The sequence below is a fragment of the Osmerus mordax genome, chromosome 7, assembly GCF_038355195.1.
Source record: "Osmerus mordax isolate fOsmMor3 chromosome 7, fOsmMor3.pri, whole genome shotgun sequence".
NCBI lineage: Eukaryota > Metazoa > Chordata > Actinopteri > Osmeriformes > Osmeridae > Osmerus > Osmerus mordax.
The window spans coordinates 10,075,648-10,088,905 of NC_090056.1; the positions used below are offsets into that span (position 1 = coordinate 10,075,648).

Here is a 13,258-nt window from a genome sequence, read left to right on the forward strand (position 1 = left end):
AAAGTAAAGGTGATGTTGAGTGCCTCTGAGGCAGCATTGGGTCTGACTCTTCTGGAGATTGAGAGGAATGGGTGTGTGTGGTGGTGTGTGTGCCTGGCTGTGTGGGCTGGTCCTGGTCATGGCTGGCTGGACGCTGGCTGAGGGAGCTGGTCTGCAGCTGCCAGGAGACTATTCCATCTCTGGGCTTTTCCCCCTCCACAACACAGCCTCATCCATGTCAGGTCTACCTGCTTTGGCATCCTGTGAAGAGTAAGTCCTTTGTAAAGATTTTCTTAGCTATTCTTACTTTTTAATCATTTGTGTCACAATACTTAGTTTGACCAGGAATTTTGTTTGAATGACATTTAATTTAATTGTAAGATATCTAACAAGTTTCAGATGCTAACCAATGACCTAACCGTGTTCTTCTATTCAGAGGATTGTCCAATAAGCATGGCTATCACTTGATACAAGCTATGAGATTAGCTGTAGAAGAAATCAATAATGGCACCAGAGACAAGTCTCTTCTCCCAGGGGTGACGCTGGGCTACCAAGCGTACGACATCTGCTCCCTCCCTGCTAGTGTGCTGGCCACTCTGGACCTCCTGAGTCAGCAGTACCAGAGAGGGGCCGGGACCGGGGTCAAGGGAGACCCAGGGTCCGTGGCTGTTATTGGGCCTGACAGCAGCAGTTACACCTTTACCCCTGCTGCTCTCCTAGGGGCCTATCTAGTACCACAGGTGTGTGAGCCTGATTTGAACAGAATTAAATTAAATAGATACAGTACAGTCTAATCTACGTGCACGTTATTTCTTGTCAGTTTGATTCCCACATGCCAACTTAAATGTTTTGTTTCTCACTTATGAACCCCCAGATCTCTTATGAGGCTTCCAACGAGATGCTGAGCAACAAGTACCTCTACCCATCCTTCTTCCGCACCATCCCCAGTGATAAGAACCAGGTGGCCGCCATGCTCCAGCTGCTGGTGAGGTTCCAGTGGACCTGGATAGCCCTGCTGGGCAGCGACAACGACTACGGCCTCCAGGGCATGCGGAGCTTGTTTGAGCAGGCAGACCAGAGTGGTGTCTGCATCGCCTACCAGGGAGTCATCCCCAAACTCACCCAGGACAACTCTAACATCATGAACAATATAGTTCAGGGTATACTGAAGACCAAAGTCAATACAATAGTTGTGTTCTCGAGTAAAAGAATAGTCAGTGGGTTCTTCCCGTTTGTCATACAGCAGAATGTGACAGGCAAGGTGTGGATAGGAACAGAGGACTGGTCAGTGGCCACCCTGGTGTCAGACATACCTGGCATTCAAACCATTGGAACTGTCCTGGGGATGTCTGTTAAATATGCAGCCATACCTCAATTGAAGGAGTTTGAGAGTCAGACTCTTGTTCCAACGCAGCAGAGTAATACTTCAGGCTTTCCGTATGGCACTATGGACATGCGTGTTGAATGTCTACAACGCACAAACCTCTACAGCTTGGCCGCAAATAACTTCCCTTTGGAAAAATATGACATCACGTCGGCTTTTAATGTGTATACGGCGGTCTACGCTGTGGCTCATGCTCTGCACCAGTGTCTTGGCTGTGACTCTGGAGAATGCCAGAATACTGATGTACAACCATGGCAGGTGAGGAACAGAGAAACTTAGAGATAACAGATATGTGTTGTTGCTAAAACGGTGTATTTTCTTTTATCAGTGTTTGTGTCTGTTTTCAGCTCCTGCCTTGGCTGAAGAAAGTGAGATTCTCTGTGGAGAACAGCTCTGTGTACTTTGATCAGAATGGAGACCCACCCACCGGTTATGACATTGTGACCTGGATTTGGAGGGGACCAGCTTGGTCTCTTCGAGTGGTGGGGTCTTACACCCCAGATCCCACAGACCTGACTGTGAACGCAACTCAGATTGAGTGGATGAGCAGCTCGGGAACAGTAAGTCTCAGCAGAGAAGACGCTAACCGGTCAGTAGGAGGTGATCGACTGTCTCAGCCAGTGTATTTCTGTGTTCCTCCTCCACCCAGGCTCCTCCATCCAGATGCTCCCCAGACTGCCCTGCAGGACACATGAAGCTGCAGAAAGGACAACACAAATGCTGCTTCGACTGCATGCCCTGTCCAGCTGCCACCTTCCTTAATAAGAGTGGTGAGATGAGCAGTCAGCTGCTGTCATCTTCAACCGCAATGTTCAAACTGTCCAGTAGATAGCATACGTAGCTCATGTATTCATTCATTTACATTTAGTCATTTATTAGCAGACGCTTTTGTCCGACCTCTTGATCTGCAGTCCGATGCTCTGCCACTGAACTAAAGCTCCCACACCGTGCCACAGGGAATTTAAATCAATTTAGCTCTGACTTGTTCCAGTATCAAGTTTAGTTACCAAAACCTAACCCTCAATACCAGTAATAACAATCATAATGAATGGTTCATTGTTCACGGCTCTGTGGTGATGATGTAATCGACCTTGTCATAGGACCCACCATGTGCCAGCTGTGCCCACCCTTGCAGTGGGCTCCCCCAAAGAGTGAGATGTGTCTCAACCGGACGGTGCTACTCCTGGCCTGGGACGCCCCTCACTCCATCATCCTGCTCGTCTTCCTGGCCCTGACCATGCTCCTGACCCTGAGCTTTGGCCTCATCTTCCTGCTGAACCTGGACACCCCCGTGGCCAAGTCTGCTGGAGGACGTACCTGTCTCCTGATGCTGGCCGCCATGACCGTAGCTGCCGCCAGCGCCCTCTGCCACTTCGGCCATCCGTCTGGCCTGGCCTGCATCCTCAAACAGCCTCTGTTCATCCTCAGCTTCAGCATCTGCATGGCCTGTGTGACCGTGCGTGCCGTCCAGGTGGTCTGCATCTTCAAGTTGGCCTCCAAGCTGCCCAGGGCCTATGACACCTGGGCCAAGAACCGCGGGGCTGAGTTCACCATCCTCCTGCTCACTGTCATTGTTTTGCTCATCTCTGTCCTGCGGGTGAGCCTAAATCCTCCCTACCCCTCTCAGGACCTGGACTTCTACCCAGACAGCATTGTCATAGAGTGCAGTCATACCATGTCTCCAGGGGCTATGACGGAGATGGCTTATCTCTCCCTGCTTAGCATGATCTGCTTCTCTTTCAGTTACATGGGAAAGGATCTGCCAGCCAATTACAATGAGGCCAAGTGTGTCACATTTAGTCTCATGGTCTACATGATCTCCTGGGTATCCTTCTTCACTGTTTACTTTATTAGCAGAGGGAAGTTTGCCATGGCTATGCATGTCCTAGCCATAGTGTCTAGTGTCCTTGGCTTACTATTTGGGTACTTTATGCCTAAGATCTATATTATTGTTCTGAGACCTCAGATGAACACAACAGCTCATTTTCAAAATTGCATTCAAATGTACACCATGAATAAATAGTGAATTTGTTTGTAAAAAAAAAACTCAAAAAAAGATTACCGCTCAATATCTGTCAGCCTCTGTATAGATTCCTTGCGTAAGGCTGAAATGCGGTTAAAATTAAATATTAGATTAGATTTGAGTGTTTTGCTTTTTGCGTTATTGTCTGGGAAAATATAGCTGCATCTGATAGTAGGCTTGCCTTTCCCCAGCATCTGTGTGGCATATTTTTGGCTTTGAAGGGATCTTGTACTGGCACACTATAGAACATTAACTGGCCTTCTGATGGCATGAATACCAGCCTCTTCACCCTCTGCACAAGCATTCTGTGGGCGTCTGTTCCAGGGTTTAGAGAAGTCTTAATTACACCAGTCTATCCTGCAGAACCATGAAGATGTCCCAACAAGAATCCTCTCTGTTGAATAAAATTGTGAGCGTCACTTTGAATCCACATTGTACATGAGTTCGATCCCATTCTAAGAGGGTCTAGTAAAACAAGATTGTAATTTATTTTCCAGTTACTGAGAAAATATACATTTCCTCTATGTATAAAACAAATAAAATAATACATGATCAATTATCAGTTTTTTTGTCTTAACTCTTTAGGAACAAATGATAGATTTGCCTCCAAAGACTACATTCTACTGATGACTAGCACAATCACAACCAGGAACCTGTAGCGTGATGTAACATATCTAATCATCAAGGAGGCTACAATACAGAATCACACACACACACGCACACACACACACACACACACGTATACGCACACACTCTAGTGCCTGTTGATTGAGGGAATGGATGAAAGGTTCTTTTGTTGTTGGGAGGTCAACCCTATTGACTCTGAGATGTGTGAGTAAGGTCTATGGTTGGCTTTCCCACACTTTTTCTATCCATTCAGTGCTTAATACTCTCAGTGAGGCAGGAACAATAGAAGTGTGCCGTGGGTGAAGAGGCTGTAGGATTGGATTTCATTGCAATTACCTTACAGGAACATCTGTTTGGGCCAATAGAAATCACATATGTGTCTGTGAAATCATCGAGTGCTTTGATGTGCTTCACCTTTCCAATAAAAAAATTATCCAATCATACAAGAGATGACTTTGATGGGAAGGTTGAGAAAATTAATCTTACTATCTCAATTCAACACCTGGTCGAAATGAAATGAGTTGAATGAAAGATTATTTTCCTCTGCTTATCTGATTTAGAGTGAAGAGGATGATTACATGTTACTGTTACAAGAATGTAATTTCTTGGACAGTGCATCCTGATAAGAATCAGTTTATCTCAACTGAGCAGTCTGTGGCAGGTCCTCCATTAAGTTATTGATGCCTTTCCTATTGTTGTGGTGGGCGGCCCACTGGTCTCAGAGTGTGGGAACCCCAGCCTAGCCTGGGCCACATGGCTTTGTGATGCTAATCTGATGCTATATAAGGGAGAGTGCTCCTCCACTAGCACCAGTCATCTCTATATCCTAGGAGAAGCAGGCCTCCCAATCACACAAGCATGGCTCCTTGCTCCAACAACATCTCCTCTATCAACCATCTCAGGCTCCGAGAAAAGGACAACCTCAGAGTAAGTTTAGTGTGTTATACAATTCCCTGTATCAGCATCTGTATCTGGCCTGGATAAGGCTAAGTGTTTGTAGAACTGTGGACTAATTCAACTGTTTCTCCCCCAGTTAAGGAAACCTATCGTGGAGAAAATGCGCAGAGATCGTATCAACAGCTGCATCGAACAGCTGAAGCTCATTCTGGAGAAGGAGTTCCAAAAGCAGGACCCCAACACCAAGCTGGAGAAAGCAGATATCCTGGAGATGACAGTGAGCTACCTGAAGCAGCAGCTGCAGTCTGCAGCAGGGCTGTCGCAGAGGGACTACAGTCAGGGCTACTCTCAGTGCTGGAGGGAGTCTCTGCACTTCCTCTCAGTCAGCTCCAAGACAGCAGGCTCCACCGCTGTACCTCTTCAACAGCTCCAGCAGCTGCCCCAGGCCCAGAGAGCCAGCAGCCCACAGCTCCTCTCCACCTCCCCTGTCTCCCCCAGTCTCAAGCCCACCACACTCCAAGACACCAAAGGGCCAGTCTGGAGGCCATGGTAGAGACATTGTAGACTCCTGTCAAAAACCTGAGGGAGCTTGGACTGCCCCTCACTAAGTAGGAAATATGTATTTCCAAACTGCCCATAGTTTATTGCTCCTAATGTTCCATCATATTGATGAATATGTATTTTTTATAGATGTTTCACTCTTACTTTATTAGAGGGTAGAGGCCTTGAAAGAAATGCCCCAAAAATGAGCTGCACTATCAATGTTTCCAAAGATTCTTTAATGAAAAAAAAGGTCTATCAGAAATGTGACAAATTGTATTTACAGTGTAAATTGAACTGTTTGTCTTTATTTGACAATATTGTCATATTAGGTTAAAAAAACGTACCTTTTGTAAAGGCCAAGCGTTATAATTATCCAATAAAAAAAAAGAAAAGAAAACCATGGTCTTTCTACGTTTATTGTCTCATGTTGGGATGGAATGGTCTAGGACTAGGTCACAACCTTTGTTATTTTACTTTTGTGTGGCCACATAATCTTGCATTCATCTTGCATTCATCACTAAGCAGCTACACTTACTGAGGATAACTTACTGTAGTGTTTATGTACATGAAAATACTTCTTCAATTAACTGTTGAAAACCAGGCCAGAAGTTTAAAGTTGTATGTTAATTGCAACAAGCTATTATTCACACAAAGCCCAATTGGGTATAAGGGATTGTTTTCAACAGTAACATGTACCAAGTAGCCTACAAGAAATCAGCACTTCTCTGAATAGGAGCTATTTAAATTATTTGAGATTACAAAAAAGTCACTCTAAATTGAACAGAAGCACATCTAAAGGTAACTGACTTTAAGCTAGTGAGACAGTTTGAGTTGTGTGTGGTGATAATTAAGCCATTATGAATTAAATGGCTTGCTTTAATTGTCACATGTTGAACAAAGTACTTTTCATTTGTAAACAAGTTTAAATGATTGTAGCTTTTACTGTGATGCAAATGTCACACATTGTTCTAAGCTTACATACAAATACAAAACTTTAGTGCAAGAATAGAAGCATTACAATGTAAATGTACCCACACCCACTCACTCACTCAAACACACACACAATCCTCCATTCTAAGTCACTTTATAAAAGATATATCAATCCATAACTTGAATAACTGGCATAGCTAATTCAAAACCAAAGAGAAATATTCTCAGAAAATCTGTGGCAGAAAATACAGTTCTAAAGTACTGTTATATCTACAAATTAAACAACAAACTCCACTGGAGTAAACAAGTATTTCACAATAGTTCAACATTTCACAGTGAAGATAACTCAAGAAAAGGTTCAATTCTTACAGTAAATGAAATGAAAAGCAAATATTGATAAACCAAATCACAGTAAAGCAATTTAGACATTTCACCCATGACTACCATTTCTTCCAACATTGATCAAATCAATGTCCATCAATGTGATGAGAGAAATTATCCATAAATGAGCAGTTTGGAAATACATATTTCCTACTTAGTGAGGGGCAGTCCAAGCTCCCTCAGGTTTTGGACAGGTGTCTACAATGTCTCTACCATGGCCTCCAGACTGGCCCTTTGGTGTCTTGGAGTGTGGTGGGCTTGAGACTGGAGGAGACAGGGGAGATGGAGAGGAGCTGTGGGCTGCTGGCTCTCTGGGCCTGGGGCAGCTGCTGGAGCTGTTGAAGAGGTACAGCGGTGGAGCCTGCTGTCTTGGAGCTGACTGAGAGGAAGTGCAGAGACTCCCTCCAGCACTGAGAGTAGCCCTGACTGTAGTCCCTCTGCGACAGCCCTGCTGCAGACTTCAGCTGCTGCTTCAGGTAGCTCACTGTCATCTCCAGGATATCTGCTTTCTCCAGCTTGGTGTTGGGGTCCTGCTTTTGGAACTCCTTCTCCAGAATGAGCTTCAGCTGTTCGATGCAGCTGTTGATACGATCTCTGCGCATTTTCTCCACGATAGGTTTCCTTAACTGGGGGAGAAACGGTTGAATTAGTCCACAGTTCTACAAACACTTAGCCTTATCCAGGCCAGATACAGATGCTGATACAGGGAATTGTATAACACACTAAACTTACTCTGAGGTTGTCCTTTTCTCGGAGCCTGAGAAGGTTGATAGAGGAGATGTTGGTGGAGCAAGGAGCCATGCTTGTGTGATTTGGAGGCCTGCTTCTCCTAGGATATAGAGATGACTGGTGCTAGTGGAGGAGCACTCTCCCTTATATAGCATCAGATTAGCATCACAAAGCCATGTGGCCCAGGCTAGGCTGGGGTTCCCACACTCTGAGACCAGTGGGCCGCCCACCACAACAATAGGAAAGGCATCAATAACGTGCAGTACAGCAATGTTTTCCCAGGAGTAGTAGCAGATACAAATTACCATTTGAACTGGGTTATCACATATTTTACTGTAGTTGATCAAATAGTCTCAATGCAAATACGAGTCTTTACATCAAGTTAAAACTAGACACAGAAAATGAGGATCACTTCAAAGACAGTCATATTAAGCCATAAACAAATACATCAAAGCAAAGCCTGTCTGCCAAAATGGTACAGCTAGTGGTACCAATTAAGCTGTATAGTTCACAATTTTGGCCCTTTCATGTTCACATATTCAACACAGTCTCTGTTTTCCAGGTTGATCCATTTCTATGAGGTACAGCTGAAATCAATCATCACTGAACCTTTGACACACGCCTGAATGTAGAATGGATATTTAACAATGGCTCAGGTACGTTTTTTATAAGAATTTGCAGTGTCCCTCTGGTGTGCTTTAGGCTATTTTTGGCTTCCTGGTTTAAAAATTATTCTCAAGATACTTACTTTAGCACATCTGTTTCACCGTCTTTAGGGCTGTCGTATTCCACTCGACCCTCGTGCTTCGAACGGGTATGAAACTACGCCTAGGTTGGCGTGTGGACTGAAGTCAGGATCAAAGTCACAAAATGTGTCAAATGCTTGTATACACAGGCCAATTGGAAAATAAAATGTTATTATCCATTAAATTCACCTTAATCCCGAAGGAAATTCAAGAATAGAGCCGGTGCATGTGGTAGGCCCAACATCACGTTCACAATACATCAATTTAAAGGAATGACATTCAGAGCACGCTTTATGCATGATCAACTAAGTGGGTGTTCACAATGGTGTAAGATCATAACATTTTCACTTGCTTCTGACAATTTGTTCGATTGTATACTGTAATTTGCTTTCGTTTGTTACGTTGCATATCGCTGAGTACTGTTTAGGTGTGAAACTTTCCTGTGTCGGCACATGTTGCATGTTGATGTGATGTGAGCGTGTGTAGCGAGACTTTCGAGCTTCGAGGGAGGAGATTCCACCCGTGTCACGTCGTGCGTCCCTCACACCTCGCGCACACTTCATCCAGACAAGCGGGCTCCATTTCCACGTTGATTGACAGGCGATTCATTTAACTATTATCTTCTAGATGCAGCCCCCGGCCTTCTTATTGGCCGCCAAGTGTGGGAAAGTTCTCAACCTCACAAATATTTATGGCACCAGCAGAAGTCCATCGTTAACCTTCTTTCAAAAGCTTTCGTATCCTTACGTTTCATTCATTCGTTGTGTTTTTACAATTCGGTCAAGGCATTTAAAAGTATTTTCTGTAGTATTATAGGCCTAATCATGATATTAGTCAAATATCCATTCAAATACCACAAAGACAATGAAGAAGTCTGCATATCTATAACATAAAATGTTTTCAGACATGGCAAAGCCATAGTGACTGGTACAGTGCCATAACAAGACTTTGGCAGTGCAGATGTGTGTGTGTGTGTGTGTGTGTGTGTCAGGTGGGTACTATGAGTAGAGCTCTGTCTCTCTTTTCCCACCAGTCTGCCTCACCAGGGTAAGCTAGCTACAAAAGCCAGGCCGCTCCCTCACTGGCCCATTGGGAATGTTAATTGATGCTTTGTTGCAGGACTAACAGAAACCCTATGTCACAGACCATCTGGAAAAAATCAAGTTAATGGGCCTTACACATTAGCAAAGAGATACACAGAATGTCTTGTGTTTTCACCCAGACATTTTCTTTAAATGCATCGAATATTCCGTAAGGTTTTGAGTCATGAGATTGAGGATGATGACACAGTACAACAAAAAATGGATCGACCAGGATTTAAGGATAGTTTGCCAATTGCTTGTTATCATTTTAGCATAATGGTAAAAGTTACAATTAGTGTCTGGTAGTTCACCGACCACATCATCTGATTTGTGCTTTAGCTACACACTTTAATTTATGTGCTTTTTTTGGTTGTGCGGTGCATGATGCTGAGGTTGCGGGAAAGTCCAGGACCTGTTGTCTTTAAGTGTGTGTGAAGAGACACCCAGCCACCCACAGACAGGGGGAGGCTGAATTCCTGCCATAAACTTTGCCTGGACTTGTGGCAGAGTGGAGCAGCTTCCCATAAGCTTCTCTCTCTGTGAGTGGGGTGTCTCCTGTTTCCCACACTCTCTGTCCATTCAGTGGCCTCGGAATGAGGACAATAGAAGTGTGTCTTGTTACACATCACATTAGCCACGGTGTTTGATCCCTCATTGGAGGGAGGGAGGGAGTGAGGGAGGGAGGGAGGGGCTGTGGACGCCGCCAGACCATCTGGAGGACCAGAGCCTGAGAAACTCTCCTGCATGCCTGTGCGCTGTCGCATCAACTTCTGTCTTCTTGTATGGGGGAAAAAAACTTTTGAAAGACTTCTGCTACACTTTGGGTACTGTAGGTTGGGGAAGATCTCGTAAGGCCGGAGACGCTTGGTGTTTGTCCCCGGCTTGGGAAACCCAATTAAATTCTGGTTAGATTCTCAGGGAGATAATTGACTCGTTAATATCTGACTCCAATTATAGAAATGTGCACAAATGCGTTACCTGTAACCTTGAGCGCTAAACAGTTAATGACATGAAACTCTGGCGTAGGTAAAAATCGTCTGCTTGATCAGAGCATCGACCCTAAAGTATGCGTGTTCACTGACTAAAATGGGGACACCGGTCATATGACTGAAAAGTTGTCTAACGCATACAAATTCAAATTGGATCATTAATCAAGGCTGCAGTAGACCAAGTGGTTCCCTTGCAAGACAAGGGAATATGTTAAACACATGTTGGTCTGCTGCAAGCAGAAACTCTGTAAACCTTGTAAATGTACATGTTACAGCAATACAATTATTTCTAGAATGTAATACATAAAATAAGAAACAAAATCATATCAATCATGACATTAAAAGCTGTTTAGAACAATATTTACAAGAACACAACTTTTAATGATAATTTCAGAGTCTTCCTCGGTCCACCTTCCTCATTAACTGTTGAGACCACCTTTCCAGAGGTGTGTCATGAAGGTGTGATTGTCATTTTAGCATTCATGCAAATCAACGACTGTCCCAGACGAGTGTCTGGGTGACCAGTGACAAAGGGGCTGCCAAAACATCCCTACAGTACAATAGAGAAGCCAGGGAAATATCTGTGTGGCACTGGACATGCAGGGGGACAGGAAGTCATTGCCAATAATGAACTACTATGCACTATTGCACATGTATGCACCTACCTTATAATGAATGAAAGCAGTTTTGCAGCAAGAAATACCTGTTATTTTTATTGATAGTGTTTAATCAAGTTGAATGCCAAAAGTTCTGCAATCGTTTTTGAGCTTCAAAAAATGATACTCTCACAAAAATGTTTGAAATTGTTGCACAGTAGTTAGCCGCACATAGCTTGTGGGGATTACTGTAACTTGGTCATAACTCAAAAGTATGTCTATTATTTGTGGCATTATTTTAGCCTGACAGTATCCCCCTATATGAATATCTTCTGTCCTGGTGACATGATGTAGAGTTTTGAGTGTCAATATATGTAGTATTGATTAGAATGTGATAGGAGCCTGTGATGGGTATTAAGATACCCATCACTATTAAGGGGGGGTCAGATGGCTGAGCGGTTAGGGTTAGGGAGTCGGGCTATTAATCAGAATCAGTTGTTGGTTCGATTCCTGGCCGTGCCAAATGACGTTGTGTCCTTGGGCAAGGCACTTCACCTTACTTGCGTCGGGGGGAATGTCCCTGTACTTACTGTAAGTCGCTCTGGATAAGAGCGTATGCTAAATGACTAAATGTAAATGTAAAATGTAAGATCAATGAGTGCCATGTGGTGAAAGGCATTTAGAAACATTGACTGTGGGTGCAATATGTAAAAGTGTGATCCTGACAGACAGAAGAAACAAGTTTTCAATTATATAACTTCCTTGAAGTTTTTCATTTATTTCCTTTTTCAAATGTTGAATTGGATTTTTTAAAGTCTTCATTTACATCAATTAAGATGCACCATTTTCTTTCACCAACAGCATTTGTTGAATATAAGTAAAATTCCTTTATAAAAGGTATTCATTTTAAGTTACTACAAGTAACCTTTTAACATTTGCCTGTAACATTCAGGCTTAATGTCATCCATAACTATTCCATCAGTAACAAAGGTTGACAGACAAGTCACATATAATCATAAAATGATTTACAGGTAAAAGTAGATCCATTGGATCCATTTAGGGGATAATATTGATAAACAACACCAAACTGACACATTGCATCATTCAGTGACAAGTGGAATATCAATTATAAAACAAAGTTTGAATAAATCAAACACAGCAGAAATGTCACAGACATTCAGATATAGATGCAACCCAATATGGGCCATTATATTACGTTATTATTATCAGAACTTATTTCAGAGCTACATTATCTCTTTGTCATAACACAAAATACACTCTTGTGAAAAGAGTAGTGTAAATTTGTCATACAGCTGATGTATTCATACAGCTGGCTGATGTATTCAGAACAATCTGAATGATATTAGTCCTTTCAAAGGAATACTGGCACACCCTGCCATCTTCATCTTGATGAAACTATACGACGTAGAATCTCTTGCCAATGCAAAAGAAATAGCCTCCGTCACTCTGGTAATCACTGTCCAGACCTGTCATAGACTGGCCTGTGTAATTCTGTTGGACTTGACATAATAATGTATTTTCTCTACCAAGGCCTCCAGAGGGTGCTGTTGGTGGGGTTCACCCCCTTGGTGGTGGCCCGGTGTACTGGGGAGCCGGGCGGAGAGAGATGACTCAGGGCCTGGCTGGGTGCGCTGGATGACTGCACGCTCTGGAAGTGGCTCAGCAGTCTTCTGTGGGACTGGGTCTGCGTCTCGCTCTGGGACAGGAAGCTCAGTGCCTCCTTCACACAGTGGGAGTAGCCCTGGCTAGCCGCCGCTAGGGGATCAGTCTCCGCTGGTGGATACTGCTGCTGCCGCCAGTGCTTCAGAAAATAGACAGCCATCTCCAAAATATCAGCTTTCTCCTGTTTGGAGTCTGGTTGCTGTCTGAGGAACTCTGGACTCAGCAGAGACTTGAGCTGCTCGATGCTGGTGTTGATGCGATCCCTGCGCAGTTTCTCCACCATTGGCTTTCTCAGCTGGAGAGAAAAAACAAGGTACGGTTAGTTCATTTGATCATATTCATAGAAGTCTGAACATCATCTGAATTACATTGCAGTGCATCAAATGTAGTTGTGTCTGTATTTACCTTGTGGGTGGATGTCAGGTTCTCCTTAGAGTAGTTCATTTGTCCAAAAACAGTTGGTGCCATGGCTGCTGTGGTCAGTGTTAGCCTGAGGTCTCAGTGAGTGAAGAGCCAGTTAGAAGTGTGCTAGCCTCTCTCTACCTCTTCCCTCTATTTATACCCACAAATCTCCATATGAATGTGTGGGTCTTGGGCTTGTTGGAGTTTCTCACAGTCACCAGCCAATGGGAGAGCTGGGAAGGGCTATGAGGGAAGCAGGGCTGCCAC

At 43.8% G+C, this 13,258-nt stretch overlaps 4 protein-coding genes across 5 annotated transcripts; 2 read left to right on the forward strand and 2 right to left on the reverse strand.

Annotated features, from left to right (window-relative positions):
* The first annotated feature begins 67 nt into the window (after positions 1-67).
* tas1r1 (taste receptor, type 1, member 1) lies at positions 68-3,386 on the forward strand. Its single transcript, XM_067240614.1, has 6 exons — positions 68-249; positions 416-719; positions 854-1,621; positions 1,711-1,923; positions 2,013-2,133; positions 2,464-3,386. Exons 1-6 carry the CDS (start codon positions 68-70, stop codon positions 3,384-3,386), a joined length of 2,511 nt encoding a protein of 836 aa, XP_067096715.1.
* A 1,485-nt stretch (positions 3,387-4,871) lies between these two features.
* On the forward strand, positions 4,872-5,463 carry LOC136946309 (transcription factor HES-5-like). The gene is made up of 2 exons (XM_067240607.1): positions 4,872-4,940; positions 5,047-5,463. Exons 1-2 carry the CDS (start codon positions 4,872-4,874, stop codon positions 5,461-5,463), a joined length of 486 nt encoding a protein of 161 aa, XP_067096708.1.
* Positions 5,464-6,328: 865 nt separating this feature from the next.
* On the reverse strand, positions 6,329-8,333 carry her12 (hairy-related 12). 2 transcript variants are annotated; one of them, XM_067240479.1, is made up of 3 exons: positions 8,242-8,333; positions 7,497-7,593; positions 6,329-7,390 (listed from the first exon to the last, which is right to left on the reverse strand). In XM_067240479.1, the coding sequence occupies exons 2-3, from the start codon at positions 7,563-7,565 to the stop codon at positions 6,974-6,976; spliced, it is 486 nt and encodes a 161-aa protein (XP_067096580.1). In that variant the 5' UTR covers positions 7,566-7,593; positions 8,242-8,333; the 3' UTR covers positions 6,329-6,973. The 2 variants fall into 2 exon arrangements, with proteins under 2 accessions (XP_067096580.1, XP_067096581.1); XM_067240480.1 differs by lacking the exon at positions 8,242-8,333 and having other exon boundaries at positions 7,497-7,680.
* Positions 8,334-11,716: 3,383 nt separating this feature from the next.
* Positions 11,717-13,083, reverse strand: LOC136946391 (transcription factor HES-5-like). Its single transcript, XM_067240705.1, has 2 exons — positions 12,995-13,083; positions 11,717-12,884 (listed from the first exon to the last, which is right to left on the reverse strand). The coding sequence occupies exons 1-2, from the start codon at positions 13,055-13,057 to the stop codon at positions 12,450-12,452; spliced, it is 498 nt and encodes a 165-aa protein (XP_067096806.1). The 5' UTR covers positions 13,058-13,083; the 3' UTR covers positions 11,717-12,449.
* Between the last annotated feature and the right edge of the window lie 175 nt (positions 13,084-13,258).

Excerpts from the sequence above, each read along its gene's own strand:
- tas1r1 (XM_067240614.1), top strand. The coding sequence starts at position 68 with ATGGGTGTGTGTGGTGGTGTGTGTGCCTGGCTGTGTGGGCTGGTCCTG. Across the intron at positions 1,622-1,710 it reads CTGATGTACAACCATGGCAG|CTCCTGCCTTGGCTGAAGAA; the intron begins GTGAGGAACAGA and ends GTCTGTTTTCAG. Across the intron at positions 1,924-2,012 it reads GGATGAGCAGCTCGGGAACA|GCTCCTCCATCCAGATGCTC; the intron begins GTAAGTCTCAGC and ends TCCTCCACCCAG.
- LOC136946309 (XM_067240607.1), top strand. The coding sequence starts at position 4,872 with ATGGCTCCTTGCTCCAACAACATCTCCTCTATCAACCATCTCAGGCTC. Across the intron at positions 4,941-5,046 it reads GAGAAAAGGACAACCTCAGA|TTAAGGAAACCTATCGTGGA; the intron begins GTAAGTTTAGTG and ends TTTCTCCCCCAG.
- her12 (XM_067240479.1), bottom strand. The coding sequence starts at position 7,565 with ATGGCTCCTTGCTCCACCAACATCTCCTCTATCAACCTTCTCAGGCTC. Across the intron at positions 7,391-7,496 it reads GAGAAAAGGACAACCTCAGA|TTAAGGAAACCTATCGTGGA; the intron begins GTAAGTTTAGTG and ends TTTCTCCCCCAG.
- LOC136946391 (XM_067240705.1), bottom strand. The coding sequence starts at position 13,057 with ATGGCACCAACTGTTTTTGGACAAATGAACTACTCTAAGGAGAACCTG. Across the intron at positions 12,885-12,994 it reads ACCTGACATCCACCCACAAG|CTGAGAAAGCCAATGGTGGA; the intron begins GTAAATACAGAC and ends TTTTCTCTCCAG.